This window comes from Catharus ustulatus, chromosome 8, assembly GCF_009819885.2.
Source record: "Catharus ustulatus isolate bCatUst1 chromosome 8, bCatUst1.pri.v2, whole genome shotgun sequence".
NCBI classification, from domain to species: Eukaryota; Metazoa; Chordata; class Aves; order Passeriformes; family Turdidae; genus Catharus; species Catharus ustulatus.
In genome coordinates, this window is record NC_046228.1 from 30,948,869 (window position 1) to 30,972,142 (window position 23,274).

The following is a 23,274-nucleotide window of genomic DNA, read 5'->3' on the forward strand; positions in this document are numbered from 1 at the left end:
GAAACACAAGGAAACATCTCTATCAGAGTCCTTGCTGAAAAGATCCCACAGTGTGGACAATCTGTCAAGAGTGTCTGTCTCCAGAGTGTGAGAAATCTGCCCCCACTGACTTTAACAATACAGCTACATTTTCTGAACATTATTTTCCAGGACTGCACTGAAGTGCAGGAAGATCTGAACTGAATGGATGCAAGACTTCATTCCTCACTAAATCCATCTGGTGTGTAGGAGCTGAGAAGAAAAGAAATCTTGAATTAGGCTCCACTGAGGCATAAAGACTCTGAAGTAACTCAAGATTTGCCAGCAGTTTCTGAAAGGCTCTTAAAGATTGATATGGATTTCATGTTGATTTACACTTCCAGTAGTTCTATTCCTGGGAACATCAAAGCCAATTCAGAGATTGCAGTGGGGCTGTGACAAGAAAATGGGCTGAAAACTTAAAATACATTCATTCTTGCTTGAGGTGTGTCTATTAATAGTAATGAAGAGTTAGCAAGCAGTAATTGCTTATCTTGTTTCTGGAAAAATTCTTGTTACCTGAGCAATTGCATCCTTGAGTTGATTGTATTTCTCTAGATCAAATCGTGTCTTTTTGGCTCCTTTATGGAAAAATAGTAAGTACTGTCTGTCTCTGGCATCTGGATAAACATATTCCTAAAGAGAAAAAAAGGAGAGAAAACAGGAATAAAGCTACAGCAGGGAGGCAGCACAGAATGCCATAGCACAAGATGTCTCAGGTGTGTTTAGGAGAACAACCAGCTCCTGACAGAAGACACAAGCCTGGTCCAAGCTCACACAGTGAGAGGTGACCCCTGCCAGCAGCTGAACCCCCACCCAGTCACTCACTGCTGCACAGCTGGATGGGAGAAAGAAAAGAATCCAAAGGTAGAGAAAAAAAAAAATTATGTGTAGTGTTATAGACAGTTTAATAACTGATGGAAAATGCCCACAAGAACATAAGAGTGATGCAAAAGCAATCATTCACCACCTCCTGCCAGCAGACCAATGCCCAGCCAGACTCTGAGCAGTGGCTGCTTTGGAGAAACTCCCTCCCAATTCATTACAAAATGTGCCATTATGTGGTATGGAGTATCAGTTTGGGCAGTTCAGGGCAGCTGTGCCAGATGTGTTCCCTCCCCCCAGCCTATTCCCAGATGGCAGGGGGCAGACCAGGGAAGAACAAAAGCCAGAGAAGGCCTTGATGCTGTACCAGCACTGCTCAGCAATAGCAAAAGCACTGCTGTGTTACCAAGGCTGTCTTGGCCACAAATGCCAAACACTGCACCACACCAGCTGCTCTGAAGAACATTAACTCCATCCCAGCCAGACCCAGCAAAGTCAGACATTTGCCTCTCTACTCATTTGTTACACTCCAGCAGTGAGTTACTACCACCTTCCTTCTGTCCCCAGTGTGTGAATCCTTCCACGCAGAGACAACAAAAACTAACATTTCATACTGACAAGTTTGTGAGGAAAAAAGGAGGGAGAAAAGCTATAAATACTGTCCCTGAAATGATGCAGCTGACAGACCCTTGGGACACCATGCTGGGACACCTGCAGCATCTGTTCTGACAGCCTTGTGACAGTACAGACACTCTGAGCCCTCCCTTCCTCATTATGTAGGCGGGATTAGGAACTCCAGAGACAAACCACGCACTAGAAAATCCACAGAGAATCTGTCACAATTACAGGGATCCAGAGACAGATTCTTCATCCACATGGGAGGTTAGATCACTGAAAGGCATTTCCAACAAGATGCCTGATCCTTGAGCACTTTAAAAAAGGCTAATGTGGCATGTGAGAGGGGTGGGCTTCCTTCAAGCTCAGAAGTACCTCATGCAGCCATACCTGTCTGTACTGACCATATCTGCCAGCAGATGAATCTGTTTGGCTACAGCAGTCAGCCACCAAACACAGAAAAGCATTTCTGGTCAGACAACCAGCCAGCACCCCCATGAGAACACCCCACAGCCACACACCACCTCTCTGGTCAGCACAAATTAAACAAGTGGCATCTGGGTTCCAAGAGGATGAGGAGGGGGGCAAAGCAGCTTCTACCAGGCACAACTTTGCTATTTTTCTAGGGAGTAGAGCCCAGAGAAAGTCTTCTAGTGAAGCATCAATGTCAGCACAACAAGTCCTACCTGGCGGGTCATTACGAAATAAGCATACATTGCCATGGCACTACCATAGGTGATGAAATAGGTCACTGGTTCCATAATGTCCCAAGAATATTCCCACCAGGTCAGGCGGGCCAGAATCCCAAATTGAGTGGCCATGTAGGCCAGGCCTCCCCACAACACCAAGGTTGTCCTCTTCTCTGCTTTCCTGCTGAGCTCCATCCTTACCTGCAAGAAGGCAGAAACACACACCTTGCAGTCTCAGAAGTAATTATGTTAATATTGTTTAAGAGATAATAACAATCTCTTATATTAATAGTAACATCAAGTGGTTTGAAACATGATTTGATTACACACAATGCTTATACAAACAAACCTAAACTTCTTTTCCATCACTATCTTCTTGTCACCTATATGTACTCTGAGCATTCTCTGAATGCCTCAGGAAAGTATTTATTTCTTTATGTTCAGAGATGTTCTGTTGCATTAGCCCCAGTCTTCCTTTACTAACAAGCTCATCTGCAGCTATTTAAAGCAAGGAAACAAAATATTTGCAGAAACCAGAAGCAGACATGGTTTGGTAAACACTTGGTTCAGTGATCTTAAAACTATCTGAAACATGCCAAGGACCCAATTAAAACCTGGCAATACATTCAGGCTGCATTTGGAGGATAAATACAACACACTGAGAAACTCCTTACTTTTTCTAGAGGTGCTAGTTGCTCCTTCAATTGCTCTAGCCTCCCTATCAGCTCCTTCTCCTTGTTCAGCTGGTGCTCCTCGATGCTCAAGGCTGTGTACAACTGCTGAACCAACGTCTTCACATCATTCAGCGTCGTGGCATTTTCATGGCTTAAGAGCTCTAGGGAAAAACAGAGGCTGCATTTTACACCTGTGCCCCCAGGGCTTCTCACATGCCCTTGGGAAACTGCTATTAGTCTGCACCGGAAATGAACAAAATTGTCTTTTCAACAAAGTCGTCCTTGGAAGAGCTCCAGCACTCTAAGACAATGTGATTCCCTTGAAAGAAAACCAGGCTTTACTACTGGGTATTCCTAAAATTTGATAAGAACAAGGAAAAGAGAGATGTCCTATAAAGCTGGCCAGATGTCAACAGCTGTTGCTTACTCATATTTATACACAAGACAAAAGAACTAATCTAGCCACGATCCATCACAGCAGCTGTCAGGACACAGCAGAATCCAGACTACAGACCACCAGCTGTTAACCAGAGTTACTGGTGGTGGCAGCTGAACCTTGTGGGTTAGGGACCCCACCAACAGTCTCAGCAGCAGCATTTTGAGTGCCAGTGCCAACAATTGTTTCCCAGTGCTTGTGTGTTTCCCTTGTTGTGCTGCCTGCAAAGGAGCAACATTCTCCCTCACAGTATCTAGAAACAAAAACAGGGCCACAGCTCAAAACCACCTTTATCCTTGCATTCCCACTCAAAAAGGATTCCTAGAGGATACCAGTTCATAAAGGAGTTGTATTGTCTTACAGCCCACATGAGGGAAAAAAGTTTGAAATGAAATGACACTAACCAAATAAAAAATTAATTTTTGTGGCATCCTTGGACTTGTACCTGAAGTTATCAAAATATGATTTGACCAACTCAAAAAGCTATGGACAACTTAAGTTTTAACACCAGCAGCTCAAGGGAAAAGTGATTCAGTTGCATGTGCCAAGACACACAATGCACACAACTTCATTCTAGTTAAAGGGCTCCTGTTCTCCTATGAAGACAAATCCATGTGTTCCTACTGAGGTGACCATCAAGAAGTACTTATTTAAAACTACAGTATTCTGGCATTTCCATTTTCAAACACACAAGGTGATCTTGTAAAAATTCAAAAGCAATAGCTGAAAAGTTTGACAGAACTAATCCTGGTGCCTATTTTCAGGCACATTCATTTTAGCACAAACTATAGAAATTCCCTTGCCAAGTGCATCCTAGGAGACAATTTCCTGTAACCTTGGTGATCCCAGAGCTCCCTATCAGTACACACTGGGTGACAAAGCAGAGCAGCTCTTTGTATGTATGATACCCAGTGGTTTAGATATCCAATCTTAGTGGAGAGCTTTCTGCTAAGGTGCTTTTAATGAGATGAGGGGAAAAAAAAATCTCAGTGGAGGTCAGTCTACACCACACTTAGTGGAGAAAGATCATCTCACCCAGTACTGCACTGCCAATTCCAGAACAACAGAACAATAAAATCCCCCACATCTGTGAGCCAAGAGCCAGACAGAAGAGCATTTCCCAAGCTGTCCCTTTTGTTTAAATCCTCAGAGGTAACTACAGGCATGCAAGAACCTGGTGTTTTATGAAGGCCATGAAGCTGCCCAGAAGAAAGAGGGCAGATAAAAACACTGAGTTCCTGCCTCCCCCAGTAATGCTGAAGTGTCTCAAAAGCTTCTTGCAGGTTTTCATACCTCGAAAATCACACATGTCCAAAGAATAATATTGAAATTAATTTTCTTATTGACTCAAAATAGGTTGTTTTCCCTTCCCTTCCTACCTGATTCTTCATAAGACAACCTTCTAAGGGCACAGTCTCCTTTATTTCACCGTTTGGTAGCTAACAAGGTTTTGAGGTTTATCTGCAGTATTCAAAGTCCCACACTTAAATGGAAACAATGTTAGCTGTCAAGGGAAGAAACAATTTATTCTTCCAAAATAGACAATCTAAGTTTCAATCTAATTCTCATCTTGTATTGTACTCCTTCAGAACGAGTTAAATTAAATTACTTTTCAGTAATTAAAAAAAAATTTTAAAGCTTAGAAATGAAAAGGAATTCTATTTCTTTGTTTATTCCTCCTGAGGGCTGGGGGCACCAGCTTTGAACAGAATGAAATATCTGCTTTTCATTAGTGATTATTCTGATTGCTTGGATATCTCCAAATTGAGCTCCAAGGGCAGGATTAGAAACCACAAGGCCTCCCTTCAGAAACAACACTTCATGCTCCTGAACAAGTTAATAAAGCATGTTGCAATGAAGCAGGGAGCTGAATACTGAAATGTGCTCCCAGTGCTGAGCAGAAGCAGGCTGCTTTACCTCTCTTTGGTGGTCTGACATGGTAGGAGACATCATTAATGATCAGTTTGAAGTCGTCCAGCAGAAGCAGGTCTATGCCTGTGGAGGAGGCCACACGTGTGCCATCTGTAAGGAAAACACAGAGGATGCATTAAGCAGGAGGAACAAAGGATTTAAACACGCTGTGGCTAAATTGTAACACCATCCCAAATCCAGCTGTTTGATTTCTATTCTTTCCAGAGGATGATACTTTTTGTCAGGACAAGGAAAGGTGAAGCACGACAGAGTTCTCATTGCTACAGCAGGATACTGTTTCCCATGCACCACCTTCCACACCCAATTCCTCATAAATCGATTTGAACCTCTGTGTAGATTGCACAACTTGCATCTTTCCTACTAAATAGTAGGGAACTCACCAGAAAACACCTCCATTAGGACTGATTTCCTTGGCAGCCCTGACTGTAGAATATTTTTACTCTAGGAATGGCATTTCTACCTTCTGCTCTTTCAGGAAGGTTGAAGAACTCACAGGACAGCAAACTTTAACTTCAAAAGCAAAAGGCTGGATGCAAACAGCTGGCAAGCAAGTAAATCAATTAGTTTGTAAACAAGAGTACCTGCTGAGTAGATTGCAACCCGATCAATTCCTCGGTCCTCCGCTCGCAGCTGTTGCAGGAACACCCCGACAGAGTCTGAGATGGGTTTCAGGGTGAACTGGCAGCGCTCCCGCCGCGATGGAAGACTCACAGAAATCACAGGCAACCCGTTTTGGTAAACCACCGTCACTTCTGCGGAGACAACAAAAATACAAGCTTGTCACTAAAAGGTAACTGATCTTCTCTACTTGTTCCATGGAGGAAGAGGCAAACCTGGCCATAATCTGAATGCAACAGACTAAACTTTTGGTTTTCTCAAGTAATGTGGCCAAAGAAAAATGGAGGTAAGGCTGAGTTTCTCACACCAGTAACTCAGCAGTAATTTTCTGTACTTTGTAAAAGTTACTTACTCCAAACAGTCACCTTTGTTCTAAAGGCAACATGGTATCTAAAGGCCTTAACATGGCAGCACAGTATGTTTTGGTTAGGTTGGAGAATAAAAGCATTTTGGACTATGGAAGACAAAACAGTGCTGTTTATATCAGGATTTATAGCTCAGGAGACAAAGGCAGATTGTGTCTATTAGGAAACATCAAGGAAGGACCCACTTCAAATGTTTTTATTCTTTTTTAGTTCTGGTTTCCTCCTCCTTGTCCTGAGGCAAGACATGTAAGAAAGCAGTCAGGAGCATGTGGTTGTAGGAGAGCAGGATTCTGAGTTAAGGCTTCAAGGTCATTTCATTTAAAATTCATGGGATCAATATGCTTTGTACTTCTCCAGACAGGCATTACTACTTAGGTGTAGATAAAACAAGATTTTCTATTTCTTTGGTGCTGCCCAAAGCTCTCCTGAGAGCGTTCTTGAGGATTTCTGTAATTCTAAAATCCATGACCTGCATGAGCTGTAAGCTGGTTATTATTTTACTGCCACAACCTGCTCCGTGTGCTTCGTGAGATCCATACATAGAAAAGAGAAGTTGAAAGTTCATATTCCCTAAGTGCCCTTTACTGAAGCACAGTCATAACTGTCCTCAGGTGAGGTAGTTGCTCAGGTATAACAGCACACCTTAGAATTATTTGCTTTCATAGGTATCTATCTTATGTAGAAACATAGGGGTTTTTTATTGCTCAGAGCATTTGCTGTGTCTCAGGGATGGTGCAGCCACACCTGCCTACAATTCATCTGCCTCAGTGGTCCAACATGTTGCAGCTTTGGTCAACTCCCATCTCCTTAAACTCACTGAACTCATGGATTGACATGCTAAGTCATTTTAAGCAGCTAACACCAAAACCAGTCAGTCCAAAAGTCAACAGAAGGCAAATAATGATATTTTAACTAGCAAAGTGAACTATGAGGACAAGTCCTGGGGCATCACACCTTTCCAAAAATGGGGGACCGTGGATATTGAGAAAGGATGCACCAAATACACTTTCACAAAGTCAGAAGAATTCTCTTTTCATTCTTAATTATCACACACCTTCATGAAATGAATTAAGCATAAAAAAGTTTTTTCCCTCTTGCAAGGGATTGCTGCCTTCAAAGTCCTTAAAGACTAGATGGAAGCAACCAAGTATGGACACTTAAAACAACTAAAGCATCCTAAGAGGCCCCAGTATTTGAAAATCTATCAATGCCTATTCTCAAGGCTCAGATATCTGACAGGATTTTAGTAGCTTTAGTGTTTTGAAGCATAGAATTCAGAAACAACAATCAGATATTTACTGGAAAGAAATAAAGCAAAGTGTCAATTTATTTGGACTGTCAGAGAGAATTTAGAGCTCCTTAGCAGCAGCTGTTATGACACCAGCTATCAGTTTTCTTTAAATTTAAAATGCTGCCTGGACCACACACTGCAGTGAAGCACTTTTTTTTGCAGAGCAGAAGAGAGAACAATGTTTGACACTTTTTCCATGTATCTCCACTGGTACCACACCACAACCAGAGCTCCAGGACTGCCAGCTCTGCAGGAAGTGCCTACCAGGAACAACCCTGCTGCATTTTAGGCATCATCAGCATTAGGAGTACAAATAAAGCCTCTCACCAGGACTTCCAGTTTAGGTGAACTATTAAAGACCAAATTATTTCCCTTCAAAGACAAGGTCAGTAAATCTGTAAATACACCTGCTTTATGTTTTCCTTGCAAAAACCTTCTGAAAGTAATTTCCTAGCTTAATTCACTGGCAGGGAAAGTCCGTAAGTCCAGGTTGATCCTCTCATCACCTCCCACGCAAGTAATGCTGATCAGATTTTTACTGCATTGAAGAGGGAAGAGGCTAAAGAAAAACAGAAGGAATTCTGAAGGACACAATAATACAAACCTAGCAGACAGCAGCAGGCAGCTCCAGTAAAAGTTATTAACAAGCCCCTGTGATATGGCTGCCTCACTCTTCTCTCCCACAGCCCTGCGCATCTTCTGCATCTACCTCACAAGTTATTAAGTGGAGAAAGCATTTGGCACCTCACTAATCACAGAGCTAAGATTTCAGCCAATCCTCTGCTAGCTAAATTTTAAGCCAGGATTTAAATGCATGGCAAGTAAAATAAATTAATTTTATACAAGTGTGCTTCACTTTCATTTACAGTCATCTACAGCCTGGTCAGGAATGGTGCTAAATGAGACCATGGGGGACTTGAGAAGCTTTACATGCTATATTAAGCCTGCGGTTGCTTTGAGGTATGAGTTCCATCCAAGCACCACAAAGTTTTGGCTCAATCATATGTGCATCAGCAGCAGGTCATGGGTCTTTTCTTTTAAAGATTTCCATTTTTGCCTAAGATCAACTTGAACAACAAATGAGGTCAAAACGAAGTACAGTAAAAGAAAAAAGTGTGGCCAAATAAGCAAGTGCTGTACATTGGCTATTAGTAAAGGCAAAGTTATCAGGAGAAATAATGAGAGAGTTATTCAAGCATAACATGAAGAGAGGTAAAATCAAATCAGGCACAGGCAGACATCTTCTCGACCTTACACATCCTCCACACTCCTACCTGTTTAAGCTCCCAGGTATTCATGAAAGCTCTGCAGAGCAGTCATGTTCTTCTTTGTCTTCGTACACTTGTTATCCTGGCACGGGAAGCAGGAACCCTTCATTTATCAGCTTTCAGCCCTTATTAACAAGCCTTAGCAAGGAGAGGATCCACTCAATGCTCATGTCTGTCAGCACAAGTGCTCCACTCCTTGTGCACAGCATGCAGATGTTAAGCAGGCAGTGAGCTAAAAGCTGCTCCTTTCCTCTTTGCACTGTGACACACTGAGATTTTCAAAGTCCCACCAGTGCCTCCTTTTGCTTTGCGCTGTGACAAAAAAGCCTCATGTTTGAGCTGCCCCAGAATTTAAATAAATTTAAATAACATTGCCTTGGCTTCACAACTTATTCACTGCAGTAAATGATGCTTTTGACCATTTTGGCACGTAGCTGATATGAGCTGCACTTCTGTTACATAAATGGACTTAAGGGGGCAGGCTGAAGGGACCACAGTGGGTCTTGTGGTGCCACCTCCCTGCTCAAGCAGGGATATCCCAGAGTACATGGCACAGGATTTTGTCCAGACAGCTCTGGAGTGTCCTCAGTGAGGGAAACTCCACAGCCTCTCTGCTCCAGTGCACAGGAGATGTTCTTTCTCACACTCAGGTAGAATTTTCTGCACATCAGTTTCTGCCCTTTGCCTCGTGTCCTAGTGCTTGGCACCACTGGCTCCAGCCTCTGGCACCTCCCTGAAGGAAGAACAGCACCCTGAAGGGTAGGGATCACACAGACCTCACAGCTACATCAGGAAGAAGCCCGGCAAAAAGATTTGGACAGCTGCACGCAATTCCATCTTTCTTCATAAAGCCCATCCAGTTTTGTAAGGACAGTTCATAGAAAAGCTGCCCACTGCCTTAATTCTTCTTGACATTGTTCTCTCTGTCGCTTCCTTAGCTCCAAAGTGGATTGGTGCCCAGCCAAAATAGCCTCAACCAGAAAAGGGGGCAGGGAATGAAATGTGAGTTAGGGAAGCCCAAGTGAGAGCTGGCACACGTGTGTACTCACCATCAGAGGGCACTACGGTACTGCAATACACCACCCTCACGCTCTGCCAAGGAGACAGCCGCTGATGCACCTGGAAAACACAGCAAAGAGGACAAATGATCAGTCTGGCAGGATCCGATCCCTCCCGTGCCCCCTCCCCAATGCCCTCGCCAGGCGCTTCCTCCCGCCCGTGGCCGCAGGAACAGCCACAGGAACAGCCACCAAGCCGGAGCACCTGTCAGGAACAGCCTCTTCCCTTCCCATCTGTCACCCCACAGGGTTTCCCCCCGCAGCCAAGTTCACCTCTACACACCTAGCTCAGAGTCTGGAACAGAACAGCTGTGGTTTGTTTGCCTTCGTGTGACATGGATTTTTACAGCCACACCGTCAATCAGTTTTAAGAAATCCATTGAGCTTACTACACAGACCCCGATAGAAACCAGATCAAAGCACAAGGCTTTAAAGGTTAAAAAAAAAAAAAAAAGTAGTTTTTTGCATTAACCAGGAAGGATGTTTACAGAGTTGTGGATTAACAGGTTCATTCTCGTTGGTTGTTTTCCATGCCAACATTACTTTGTGTCCTTACAGAGGGAAGCCAAACTCTGAGACACACAGTAGTAAACATGCCTGTGAGTAGAACAAATTGTTCCAGCATAAAAAGCAATAATTGTAATACTGAGCTATAAAACTAAAAAAACCCCCAACAGCCCAACAGGAAGAAAGCACATGAATGGGTTTCTATGTTCTGCAGACTTAGCAACAGACTCATTTTGCCCATGAAAATCTACAACCAGACTGATTTAAAGTCTATCTTTTAGATTAGATTACACCGGTTATGTACTAATCCTTCCCCAAGACCAGAATTACAGCTAAGGCACAGAACAGCCCAACTGCAGAGTAAGGTATAACACACCAGCTCTCACCTGTCTCTGGTAGTTTATATTTCAGAGGCTACTCTCAGATTTTTCAACAGCTGTTGTCCAATTTGGACATTCCTATGGTCTGGAATACTTTTTCTTTGCTGATTGCTAAAACACAGCTGCCAAACCTACATTTTTATAAAGGTATCTTACAGGGAGGACTTTTTAAAGTAAATTTCTAATGAAGTTCACAAACAAAACCCAGGTTGATTATTTCTCTGTCAAATTGTCCAAACCTGTGTTTCATGAGGTTGCCTTTGATAACCTACTTTAAATGGCTTTAATTGCTACTTCCCTTGTCCTCTGAAGCCTGATAGCCAAACCAAGGATAGCTCCCATTAATCTTTCTTGAAAGCAGGACCTTTGCCCCTGAAGATCACTGCATTGACAGCTCTAGAAATTCACTGTGATGTGTGCTATATTCATACTTCATTTCTATCAGTTTTGACAATGAACATCAGTCATTTTCAATTTGCCTTTTCTCAACTGCATTTTCAGTTTCCCAGGGTCAAATCAGATACAGGAAAAGAAGTGGGCACCAAACAGCTGTAACTCAAATGGGAAGCTGAATGGAACCAAAGGGCAATTTTGCCTTTTTGCAAGTGAAATAAGCAAGTCTTCTTGACTCTCTGACACCATGTGCTACTGTTGAGCAACCAGGACTACCCCTCCCACTCAAAAAAACCCAGGTTTTAGACTCAAAACTATCTGAGAAGCTACAGCCCCACATACTGTACAAATCCAAATCTGTTGTCTTGGCATTACTATTATATTATTAACAAAGTCAAAAGCTTCAAGGATCAGATGTGGGGCCACATGCAAATCGATCTTCTGAACCAATTTTTACCTAAGCAGGGGAACTTCAGTCCTTCTAAAAAAGTATCAGATACAGAAACAAGTGAGCAGAATTTACTCAGTGAGACACAAACCCTCCTCAGTCAGAGAGCACTACCCCAAAGACTGTTCACAGAGCAGTTTTACCTGATCCCACAGCACAGCTAGCACTGATAGGAGGTTTTTACTGCTTCACTCTCCCCCTCTACACAACATAATTCATCCATTTTTCAAACACTGCACAGTAGGACTCTGCCTTTCTAGCAGATGTGAACTGCAGCCCAAAACCGCAGTTCCCAGAACATCCTAAACCCAGCACTATCCCACTGCAAAACAACCATGTAGCTGGAAGATATTATCAGGTAGCACAGGCAGACTTTCCCTTAAGGCTATGAGTATCTGACAGATACAAGCTCACTCCAGAAGCCTCCTGCCCTCACCAAACAAAACAGGGAAAAGGCAAAACAAAAACCAGGGCATGTTAGGTGACTCATCAAAAAGCTGAGGTGTTCCCTGGCTTAACCCCTTGCACAGTTCTTGCATCCCAATATGGGCTGAACCCCTGTGTTTCCTCAGCACTCCCCTCCCCAGCAGTATGTTTTACAGGAGAGATGCTGTTAAAACACTCGTATCTGTCACTCCTGCAGCTCTGACTGTGCTGCTGCTGTAATTCCTTATCGGCAAAACCAGGCTCTGCTGGCTAGGAAGGGGGAAAAAAGCAACAAATGAACTCAAAACTGAGCACAGACCAAGATGTCAGGATATCACGTCTGAGGTTAGCAAGAGCTTAAGGAGTCATCCATCAATTTTATTACTGAAGTGAGACTGTTGTTCTACAATTGAGATGGATAGAAATGTTTGAAGCCATTATCCAATGTCTGCAGTTCAACAGCTTCCTACAGAAAGGTGTCAGAAGGCTGAAGTTGGGGATCAGAGCAGTGCAAGGCCGAGAAAGGAACCCATTTCAAGTTTTACTGACCACATCTGCCCCTCAGGCAAACAGCCAACATCTCACCCCACCCAAGCAACAAAGTGTGGAATAGCTGCACCCAAATTTCAGTCAAGACAGGCTTGTCCACCTTTCCCAAAATAAGCAATACTTGGGAGTGTGAAAAGCACCAAAGCCAGACTGCTGAAATGAGAAGCTTTAAGCACTAGGATAACTTTCTAGTTTCACAAGAACACGTGCAGGAATTCACACTCCACATCCATCAGACCCTTCATTTCCTGCCTTATCTGCAGTAAGATGCATGCTCAGGGTTATGCAGCAGCTGCACTCCCAAAATGATTAAAGGAGTAAGAGGAAAAATGTCCCAGTCCTCTACCCAAAACTAAAGCTTCCCCCAGACTAGTCCAGGTCTGTATTAGACAACCCAAAGGTAAGAATAACAGCATTTCTACAGGTCCTAACATAGCTTTCTCAGTACTACCTGGGTGACAAAGTTAATCAAAGCCTTGCTGGAAAAATCTGCCTTTTAGTGAGTGCTCTCTGATGGAAAAAGAGGGAGCAGCTCCTGTTCTCCAGGTATACAATTATCAATATTGGAATGCTAACAATTTTAGGAAACTGAGTCTCTAAACCCTAATTAAAAGGAGAAAAGAGGTTGGCTGGGGAAAAAAAAAAATAACCAAACACCTCAAGCATGAAAAAGTGAGTATCTTACTCCAGAACCCAATTAAAACATGCTGCTAACTCATTGCCTGGAGTACAAGTGCAGCAAGAACTGTACAGCTTTTGTGAAAAATAGAGCATTCTCTACATAAAAATTTCTTACTACAAAGTAAAGCATTTAAGAGACACATTTTCAAGTGCTTCTGGCAACACCTATTTTACAAACTTTGAGGGGCCGCCTTTATATAAGGCTGCATTAAGTCTGATACTAAGCAGCTCACCTTTTCCAACAAGAAAACAGCTATTTTCCTCTCTCTCCTGACTTTTGCTGCATGAAACACTGACTGTCTTTCCTGGCTTTAAAAGTGGTTATCCTAAAACCTCCAGCCTGGAATCTCAGTGATGAAAATTGCTGTCAGCTTCCCTGAGCAGCCACAGCAACCCAAGCCACCCACCTCAAACTTGCTGAAGGGCTCCATTTATCTATTTTTCCCTCATTTCTGTTCCTATTATCCTGTTAATCTGTTAGATTTTCGTCTCTCTTGAACAGTACTTCGATCCTAAATTATCAAAGTCCCCTTCTGTCCTCCCATTTTTCTTCCCCTTCATACCAGCTATATGAAGGAGTATCAGGGTAAAAACCATGTCCTGACCAAATCTGCTATCCAAAGGGTTGATGTGTGATTTCCCAACACAGCCAGTGTTTTTGCACTAGCACAAAAGCTCAGACTGGATTTAAGTACATTGAGCTGTGAGGGATTGACTGGGGTCAGCTGCCCAGCCAGCTGCTCCTTCATTGCTCAGGAACAGGACAGGAGGATGCAGGATAAAAGGATAAAGGCAGGGAGATCAGTCACCACTGGCTTAGCAGACTAGACTAAGGGAAAGTTGATTTACTTGCCAATTATGCAGATAATATCAAGAAACAGGCTGAAATGAATACTTTCCCCCTAACCAACCTTTTATCCAGGATCCAGCTCAGCTCAGAATCACCTTAGACACTGCACATTGAGATCCCTCATCCCCTGGGCACCCCACAGAGAGACCCCTCAGCCCCAAACACCCCACAGAGATCAGCGACTCTTCAACCCCAGACACCTCTCAGCCTCCTGAGATGCCCAACAGATATCAGAGACCCCCCCTCAGCCGTGTGACACCCCACACAGCCTTCAGAGACCCCCTCAACCCCATGACAACCCACACAGCCTTCAGAGACCCTTCAGCCCCAAGACACCCCACACAGCCCTCACAGAGATCCCTCAGCCCCATGACACTCCACACAACCTTCACAGAGAACCCACACCCCCATGACATCTCACACAGCCTTCAGAGACCCCTCAGCCCCATGACACCCCCCCACAGCCCTCACAGAGACCCCTCCCAGCCCCAGGTAACCCATCCAGTGACTACTAAACCTGCCTGCCAATAAAACCCTTCACAAAGGAGCCAGTGCAGGGCTCTGAGCACTCACAGGACCTTCCCAGGCCACAGCAGACTCTGAGGGGCTCTGAGCCAGCAGGGTGACGAGGGGAAGATGGTGGCACCTTATGAGGGACCTGCCTGCTGCCAGCATCCTGTCAACTTCAACTAATTCCATCTAATTCCTCCTCAGCACCCTCCCTGCCTTCCTCAGACACCTCCCAAGGGATCAAAACAGGCCCGTCTGCCACTCCATCTTCAGGCCTATCCTGCCACTGGAGATGTCTGCCTGCATCTCTCACATCTCTCCTCCTTCTTTTCTTTCTGAGGTGCCTGGACTCCACTGCTTCTAGGATCTCTTTGCAACCCTGATGGAAGACCTTCTCCAGCTTCTTGCTGTCTCTGGATACATTCACATAGCCAATACACCCATGTAGTATTTCCCTGCAGGAATACACCAGGCTGATGTTTGGAAGTCTGGGATGTGATAAAACACCTGTGCAAGGGAACTGCTCACACTGCATCCCTGAAACCCCCCCAGGATTTGGTTGGAGAGGGAATGCAGTGGGAAAAGCCCCTGTACCAAGAGCTGTGCCCTCGCAGTGATAGCAACAAGCCATAAACTTCTGAGCACAATTTTCTCTAAGTCCAAACTGCTGCCTTTTTCAATCACACAGCTCGTCTCCCAGGAGCCAAACACTTGTCTGATTAAATCCCACTGGTTTGAACTCATTCCTCTCTCTCCCTCTTTGACAGCACACCCTTACTCCATCCCACTCAAGAGGTCAGATTTTGCACAAAAAAAAGAACATTTTGCGCCCACTGCCTCCACAGGGCAGCGTTTCATGCGGATGAAGGTCAAGCAAACGAGAACCCGTCTGAACTGTAGTGCTATTCTTCATGGATTTTTTTCTTCTGTATTTTAAAATCAGGCTGTAGACGGACACAAAAAAAAGGCAATGCCAGCAAGATGTGGGAAGTGTTATTCTTTGCATTTGGAAGCACTTTGTATGACCTATGCGTTAGCAAATGATCTGCATTTACCTCAGTTCTCGTTCCTGCCTGAATTTTCCCTTCTTTCAGCATGAGTACAAAGCTCTATCACATCTGCTAGGAAGGGAACATAAACAGGAGGTGAGCTATAAATACTTGTTTCTCATTCTGCTTCCTTTGCCCATCTGCCTAAAAAGAAGCAGGTAATCCACAGTGTCCAGAAAGAAGAGGGGGTAGGAGGAAGGAGATTAATTTTCTGCACAAAAGGGAAAAAGCTTTTTTTGAAGTAACTGTTCCTCATCCTTCCATTGTGCCTTTCTCCCAGGCATTACTGCTGCTCTGGAGATACTGAAAGAAGGAGTTGCAGCAGGAACTGTTGTTGAGCAGGAACATCACTGCATTTGCTGGCTTTGATTGAGCCTCTGGGAGACAGAGAGGGAAGGAGAGGTAATAACAGCGAAAAAAGTTGAGCTGACATATTAAGCACATCAGTCAAGCAGAATCTATTGCTTTTAACAGGTGCTTCCCTTGCCACCATCCACATCACTTTCTGCCCAGCTAAAAACCAAACCAAAGTCCCAAACTAAACCTTCTCTCTGTCTATATTCTTAATTTTAATGCAAGTGTCAACAACACACAGAGCATTAGCCTATTCCTAACTTAAGGCAGACGATAGGCAGGGTACACCAGCCCTCACACTCCCTCTTTCATCCAACCTTCACACAGTCCTTCCTACCTCTGGCAGACAACACAAAACAGGGCTGGAACTTCTCCCTGACAGTTTGTGATGCCAGATCACAGTTTCACCAAGAAAATATTTTTGCTCTACTGGGGCAGGATGGTTTAATACAGTCTTCTTTAATATAATCCTCATGGTTACCAGGGGGAAAAAAAAGCTAAGAATTTTAATTCCTTTGAATCCTGAAGGCTTGAAACACAGAATCCAAACACTAGAATGCATTTAAACTTGTGTCAGCTTTGAAACCTGAGAGCTAAATTCCTTTCCCTAATTTCCAGATTCATCACTTGAATCTTACTGAAAAGGTTTATAACTCTTTTCTCAAAATTTTAAGGGGGCTATCAACCATTATTTAAAAAAAGCTTGAAGAATTCAGTAAGTTCTGAGTTCACTAATTTCAGGGATTTTGTCTCTCTCAGCCACTCACAGCTGGCAACCTCATAACTAAGAGAGAAGGCATCAGATGGATTCCCCTCAGCAATTTCCCCAGGGCAGCTTAGCTGTTGTTTTCTTGTTTGATTTTCTTCCTCTAGCACTTTCCAACCCCATTAGGCAACTCCTCTAGTTAGGCAACTCTCTGTTAAAGACAGTTTAAAACTTGCCCCTCTTCTCCCATTGCAAAAAGAGCTTGCTGGTGAGGAAACAGCACCTCACTGACATCCCTGCACTTCCAGCATCAAGAACGAAACAACAGAGATTCCCACAAGCGCAAGGAAATTCCTTCTGCCTCGGTGCATGCTGGGGAGCAGCCAACTCGCACTGGTTTTCCAGGGAAATCAACTCAGAAACGAGGGAACCTCGCTTTCAGCTCTTGAAAAGACACAGCAGGCTCTTGCAGACTTCGGAGTCGGCGCCAGCACACGCACAGCTTGGGAGGATCTGCACGCTCTGAAATACTGAGAGGTGCAACATCCTGCCAGCCACAGCAGCCCAGCACATCCCACTGCTGGGGGAGTCCTACACCATCAACTCCCCGCAGGAAAGCACAACACAAAAAAAAAATCTAATCTCTCTGGCTAGCGTTACACCTGGGTTTGGTCCAAAAAGTGGTGGAACCAAAAGGTAAGTACTCTCAGACAGCAAGAGGCTGTACCCACAAAGGCACATCCCATCTGCCCACAAAAAGTGGTTCCTTCTCTTGGGTTACGAGCCTTACAGGGTGAGCACAGAGGCCAAACTCACTTTAGGATTTAATCCTTTATGAGGCACTTAGCAGGGAAGTTTAAGAGTGTTGCCCAGAAGTGCCAAACAAGCTTTATAGATACTCTGATTCTCACAAGTTTGGGTCCTAAGCAAAAACCTAAGTTTGGCTATGAATACCTGCAGCCAATTAACACTGGCCAGGTTTTTTCTGGAAGAAATACAAAAGTGTAGGATGTTCAACTTGGCATTCTCCCCTGCTTTCCATAATCAGTTAGCAGCAGTTTACCACCAGGTGTGATTAGTACAGTAAAAATCAATCCTTTTGCTAGTCCCACACACATCTCATGAAGCCCTGGAAGAATCCTCCAGTTGATTAAGGGTGGGTGCCTGACTTTCACCCCCTGGATACTCCGTCTGCCACAAGGATTGTTACTGTGCAACTCTGGCTTCTAAATACCTTATGTTCCCTGGCATGACTAGAGCAACAGAAGGAAATGAAAAAAATTCCAATAAAAATACATGAATGTTTTAAAGCCCTTAAAGAACTCCATTTCATTGTGCTACCAGACCACAGATCAAGGATACCTATGTGCAAACTTAATAACCCTGTATGTTAATGTTTAATGTCCTTTGGTTAACAATGTACTGGTACTTATTTTGCAGGATGGCCTCCCTGCTGTGCCCTGAGAGAGGAGATGGTGCAATGCTCACCCCCTGTGTGCCATAGGTATGCGCCTGGAGAGGCAACCTGGCAGAAGTTAAAGCATGAGTGAAAGGCATGAGTGCTCTGCAGAGACAGATCTTTATTGACATACCAATAACGTGCAGGAAGAACAGAAAAACGTTAATTTTGAACCTGACGCTTAAATCACGTGTTAAATTCAGTTCTGAAGGCTTCCCAGTTCAGCTTTTCCCTCCTCATCTCACCTGGTGTGTTTGGGAGAGGAAGAGATCATAGAATCCTGGAATAGTTTGGGCTTGAAAGGACCTTCAAGATTATCTTGTTCCACCCCACTTCCCAAGGGCAGCGACTCCTACCAGACCAGACTGCTCCAAGCCCTGTCCAACCTGGCCTTGGACACTTCCAGGGATCCAGGGGTAGCAACAGCTCCTCTGGGCACCCTAACAGGGATGAATTTCTTCCCAAAATCCCATCTAACCCTGCCCTCTGGCAGTGTAAAGCCATTCCACCTGTAAATAGTCTCTCTTTTGGTAGGTTCCCTTCACAAACTGGAAAGCCACTTAGGTTACCCCAAAGCTTCTCTTCCCCAGGCTGAAGAATCCCAATTCTCACAGCCTTTCCTCACAGCAGAGGTGCTCCATCTCCCTAACCACAGGAAAGTGGGGTTGACCCCTTAGCACCCATAGGGTATCCTGCAGCATTCTGTGCATGGTTTCAGAAACACAGACTTCTCCTGGCTCCTCTGGAGGATAAAAAGCTTTTACCACCTGTGGGACTGCTCCCCAAGCCCCAGCCCTGGCAGCAGGTGGGGCTGACTGGAACACTCACTGCTTCATCATCTCTGGCAAGATAAGCAGGAGGCCCAGGGATCAAAAGGTTTTTATTTAATTGACCATTGATAAAAGGAATGACTGCAAAAACATCTCCTAATAGCTCCGAGCTATTCATTTGAGCATCTCCTGCACGGCATTGCTGCGCTACAAAACTGAATGCAATTATGCTCAAATGCATGAAAGCACAACAGAGGCAAGAACAGATCAAGTTTTGGGAAATCCATAAACTGAAGTCGATCACTTCATCCAACAGCCAGTGCCACCCTCCCAGCTCAGTCACATCCATCACTCCTTTGAGCCTATGGGGATGAGGGGCTGGATGCTCCCAGGAAGAGCTGCTGCTCCCCTTTAGGTGCCACCACAGCACCCATGGCCAGGCCTCCTGCAGCACCAGGCCACTCTGTTCCCTCCCAAATCTCTCCTCTGTCTTGGCAAAACCAGTCAAAATGGGGTTTATGGACATGCACTATGCATAAACCCACCTTTAGTTTAAATGATGATGAAGTCCAGGCATCCAAGTTAAAATCACTAAGGAATCTCAAAGAAAAACAGACCTAAGAATTCCCCTAACTTGATAAAGTTAATCACTACCAGGATGTGTGATAAACCAGGATTACCCAAACATTTCATTCCACCTCTGTGCTTAAAAATACTGTTTTCTATAAATTTTCTATCCCCAGATCACAAGGTTTGTTTTAGCAGGACTTTAACTGAAATTTTTCAAATTGTTTCAGCTCAAGTATTTTTACTTTGTTTTAAAAGCACAGAACACATAATATACTATGTTTACACCTTCACCTACAGTTTTTTTATCCCCATAAAAACTGTTGCAGCTTCATCCAAAGAAGAAGAGACAAGGAGGATCCAACACAAAAGAAGTCCATTTTGAACAGCCAGTCCCAAAAAGCCACTTTGAACTACTTGCCCAATTTTAAGCTGCAAACCACACATCAGAGATACACACGTTGCAAAGGGTTTGCAGTCCACACTTCTTTTTATACAAAGGCTGAGGTTTAACTCATATTAAGAGACATTGAGAAGTCTTGGAAATGAACCACCAGAAAAAAACTACTAGAAAAATATATATTTTTCTAGTCATTAAGGCCATTTAAGAATGAACAATCCTGGGAAAAGATTATTCTGGGAGAGAGGGATTTGGAATGGAAAGTAACAGGAGATCTTTGGCTTGATCACTTCCTTAAAGCTTTTCCAAATCAATTAAACTGGGTTTAATATACTGTGATAGGTGTTCAGTGGTCTAGAAGAAGGCAATTTACAATTTGGCTCTGAGTTATACAAGCTGTCAGTGACACCTTTACAGTGTGTATTTTCATTGACAGACTCAGTTAGTTAATGAAAATTGAACCATTCTTCTCTGGAAAATTAAATATACGCACAAAACAGAGCAAAAAGAGCCTCTGTGGAGAAGCCACGGAGCGACAGGCATCAAGGTAAGGACTTCAAAACATACTTCAAAACACATGCTTTCCATCCAAGGCAGGAGGCTGGCTCAGCCCTCACAGAATCAGATACTCTCCATACTTTCTTTCCAAGAACCTTTTTAATGCTTTCTCACTGCACTGCATAGCCCTGGGAAGCAGGACTTTTCCTTTGATCCAATGCTAATGATGACTTAAAGCTCTTTCAACTGTGAATCCCAGGTTTCTGCTCCTCTGTGAGGATAGCCTTAAGAGGCCAGAGAGAATCACACAATCTCAGACTAGTTTGGGCTGGAAGGAACTTTAAAGCCCATCTCATTCCTGCCATGGGCAGGGATACCTTCCATAAACCAGGCTGCTCCAAGCTCCACCAGACTGGCCTTGGACACTTCCAGGGATGGGGCAACCACAACTTTTCTGGGTAACTTGTGCCAGGGCTTCCCCACCCTCAGAGGGAAGAATTTCTTCCCAATATCCCATCTAACCCTGCCTTTTCTGGCAGTTTGAACCTATTCCCTCTCTTGTCCTGTCACTATCTGCCCATACAAAAGTCTCTTTTCTCTCTCCTTCGTTTTTAAAACTATTTTGGCTGTGTTGGGTGAACAATGGAGAGAGCAAATTTCCCCAGCTGATGTGCCGGTAGGACACTGCTTGGTTTTCTAAGCCTGTGAAATCTGCTAGTATGTGCAGCTTGAAAAAAAGCTTGAAAAGCTGATATGTGCAGCTTGAAATCATCCCCAAAACACACACCAACACAGAAAGTCTACACAGTTAAGGAAGAGCGATTCAGGGCTGGGCCTCCATTACAATCCGTTTCTTTCATCCTTCCCTGCTTAAACTGCTTTGCTGATGGGTGAACGGGATCCAAACAACTTGTAAGTGAACCACAGCTAGCTGCCACAGCTGCTAGTCACAATTCTTTCCAACAGGCTCTGCTAAAACAAACCACAAACACTCGCATGAGACATCGAAAGCAGATCCCTCTCTTCACAGGGTTTGGCTTTTTTTTTTTTTAGTGTAGACAAAGCTTATTGCTAAAATCAGGCAGAATGCAGCAAGGTAATGAGTTTAGGTATGAGGCCCAGGCATTTCCAAGAAAAGACCTTATCCCTTTGAGGAGCAGGAGGCCTGATGGCACTCTGGAATCACCTCATAGAGCCGAAACCTTGCGTGCTTTCCCAGCACAGCAGTGAAAACACATTAGCCCTTGAGAAAGCATTAAGAGAAGCACTAAAATAGCTGGCTGGGAGCAGTGTAAGTGGCTGTCCAGACAAATACTAGGAGAATCCATAAAGAGCTCTGGAGGCAAAAAAATTGCTCAGTGGGAAAGCAGACCACTGTTGCAGACACTCAAACGAGGAACACTTAGATCGAGTTCAGACCAAATATCAAAGATCACTCATTTCTGAGAGGAAACAGTCACGATGGAAACTAAAAACATGCACAAAGCACAGCTGGGAAAGCAGTAGCCAGATGAGCCCAGAGCAGGGAAACAGGAGGAACACAGGTCACAGCCTTGCTACAACGCTGCAGGACACTGCACCAGCTGCAATTACATCTGCTCAGGAATGTAAGAATCCAGCAAATCCACTCAGCCAGAGCACATCCCACATGCATTGCCTACAGACAAGCACCACTTCTGCAGTGACATTTGCAATGACCTTGTGCCATCACCAACGAGGAGGGTGTAGAGCAAACAGCCCCCTCCCCAAATTTTATCTTGCCCCATAGCACAGCAGGCATGGGGTACTTGAGTGTTTTGAAGCCAGTTAAAATAGGCAAAAGTCTCATCTCTACACTGTGCTCCTGTAATTTAAGAACATCACTATAAACTTGGGAAAAGAATTCAGGCAAAGTTAAAACTGCAAGAGTTTGAATACAGCCTGGCAATCACGCTTGAATGGTGGGTGACTGGCACACCCTTCCCCTCTGGGGATAAACTTCTTTTCCGAATTGGGAGCCCAGAAAGATTCATTCCAATGTGCCTGCAGGCAAGAGGAACAGAATTAAAGTTCACCTGAGGTTTTTTTTCTGGCACTGAGAGGTTCTCAGCATGCAGATGCTAACAAGGTATTTGTGAAGTTATGCTGCATTTGGAAAAAGGGGCAGGGGGAAGCTTTGACCTGCTCCAGCCTTTCTGAACAAGGTCATCACCGAGTTGTCACCAAATACTTCAAAAAACACAGTATTTCAACTTTTACTAGTAACAGAGAGAGACATCAATGGTTTCACAGTCTAGAACACAGTCTTCTGGTCCTTGGCTTGGAAACATTTGTGAGACCTGTTCTGTTTCTCAAGTATTATTTGTTATTAATGTATACAGTATGTCTAACAACACAGCAGCCAGTCTGACAGACTAACATAGTAAATAAGTCTGATCAGCAATAGCTGTTGCTCTTCTTGCCTTTCCTAGATTTAAATCCATCTTTAAAACATTAAGTGTCATGAATTTGACACAATGACTCCCTGGATTACAAAAACCTCAGCCCTCCAGAACACTGAAACATTCAGAAGCATCATCTCCAAGATCAGTGAGCAACCACCACTCCTTTGGCAAGAAACACATTGGCAAGTTTGTAGGAGAGTGTGTGGTACTTCAGGGGATGATGTCTGGCAGAGGGAACTTTCTCATGCACATTTATTATTAATTAATATCAAACTCCTTTTTTGGAATTCTGCATCTTCCAGACGGAAAGCTCCGCCTAAGGAAGATTAAATACTTGGCTTCTCCAAAAAAAGCAAGCTCCAGCAAAGCATCTTTTAAAACACTCCTCTTAGCAAAGTGTTGGATCTGTAATTTCCCTGGACAGAGGCAGCTCCTCTAAAACCCCCAACACCCTGCAGAAATCCCAGCAGGAAGTCAGAACATTCCCTTGCTGATCCACCTTTAAGGGAGTCATG

At 44.0% G+C, this 23,274-nt stretch overlaps 1 protein-coding gene across 1 annotated transcript in view; it reads right to left on the reverse strand.

Annotated features, from left to right (window-relative positions):
• MCU (mitochondrial calcium uniporter) overlaps positions 1-23,274 on the reverse strand; it is a 77,667-nt gene that overhangs the window by 2,511 nt on the left and 51,882 nt on the right. Inside the window, exons 3-8 of the mRNA XM_033066128.1 lie at positions 9,781-9,850; positions 5,771-5,941; positions 5,175-5,279; positions 2,822-2,982; positions 2,145-2,348; positions 538-654 (exon numbers count right to left, since the gene is read on the reverse strand). Coding sequence (XP_032922019.1) covers positions 538-654; positions 2,145-2,348; positions 2,822-2,982; positions 5,175-5,279; positions 5,771-5,941; positions 9,781-9,850 — 828 coding nt within the window. The remainder of the gene's footprint in view (positions 1-537; positions 655-2,144; positions 2,349-2,821; positions 2,983-5,174; positions 5,280-5,770; positions 5,942-9,780; positions 9,851-23,274) is intronic.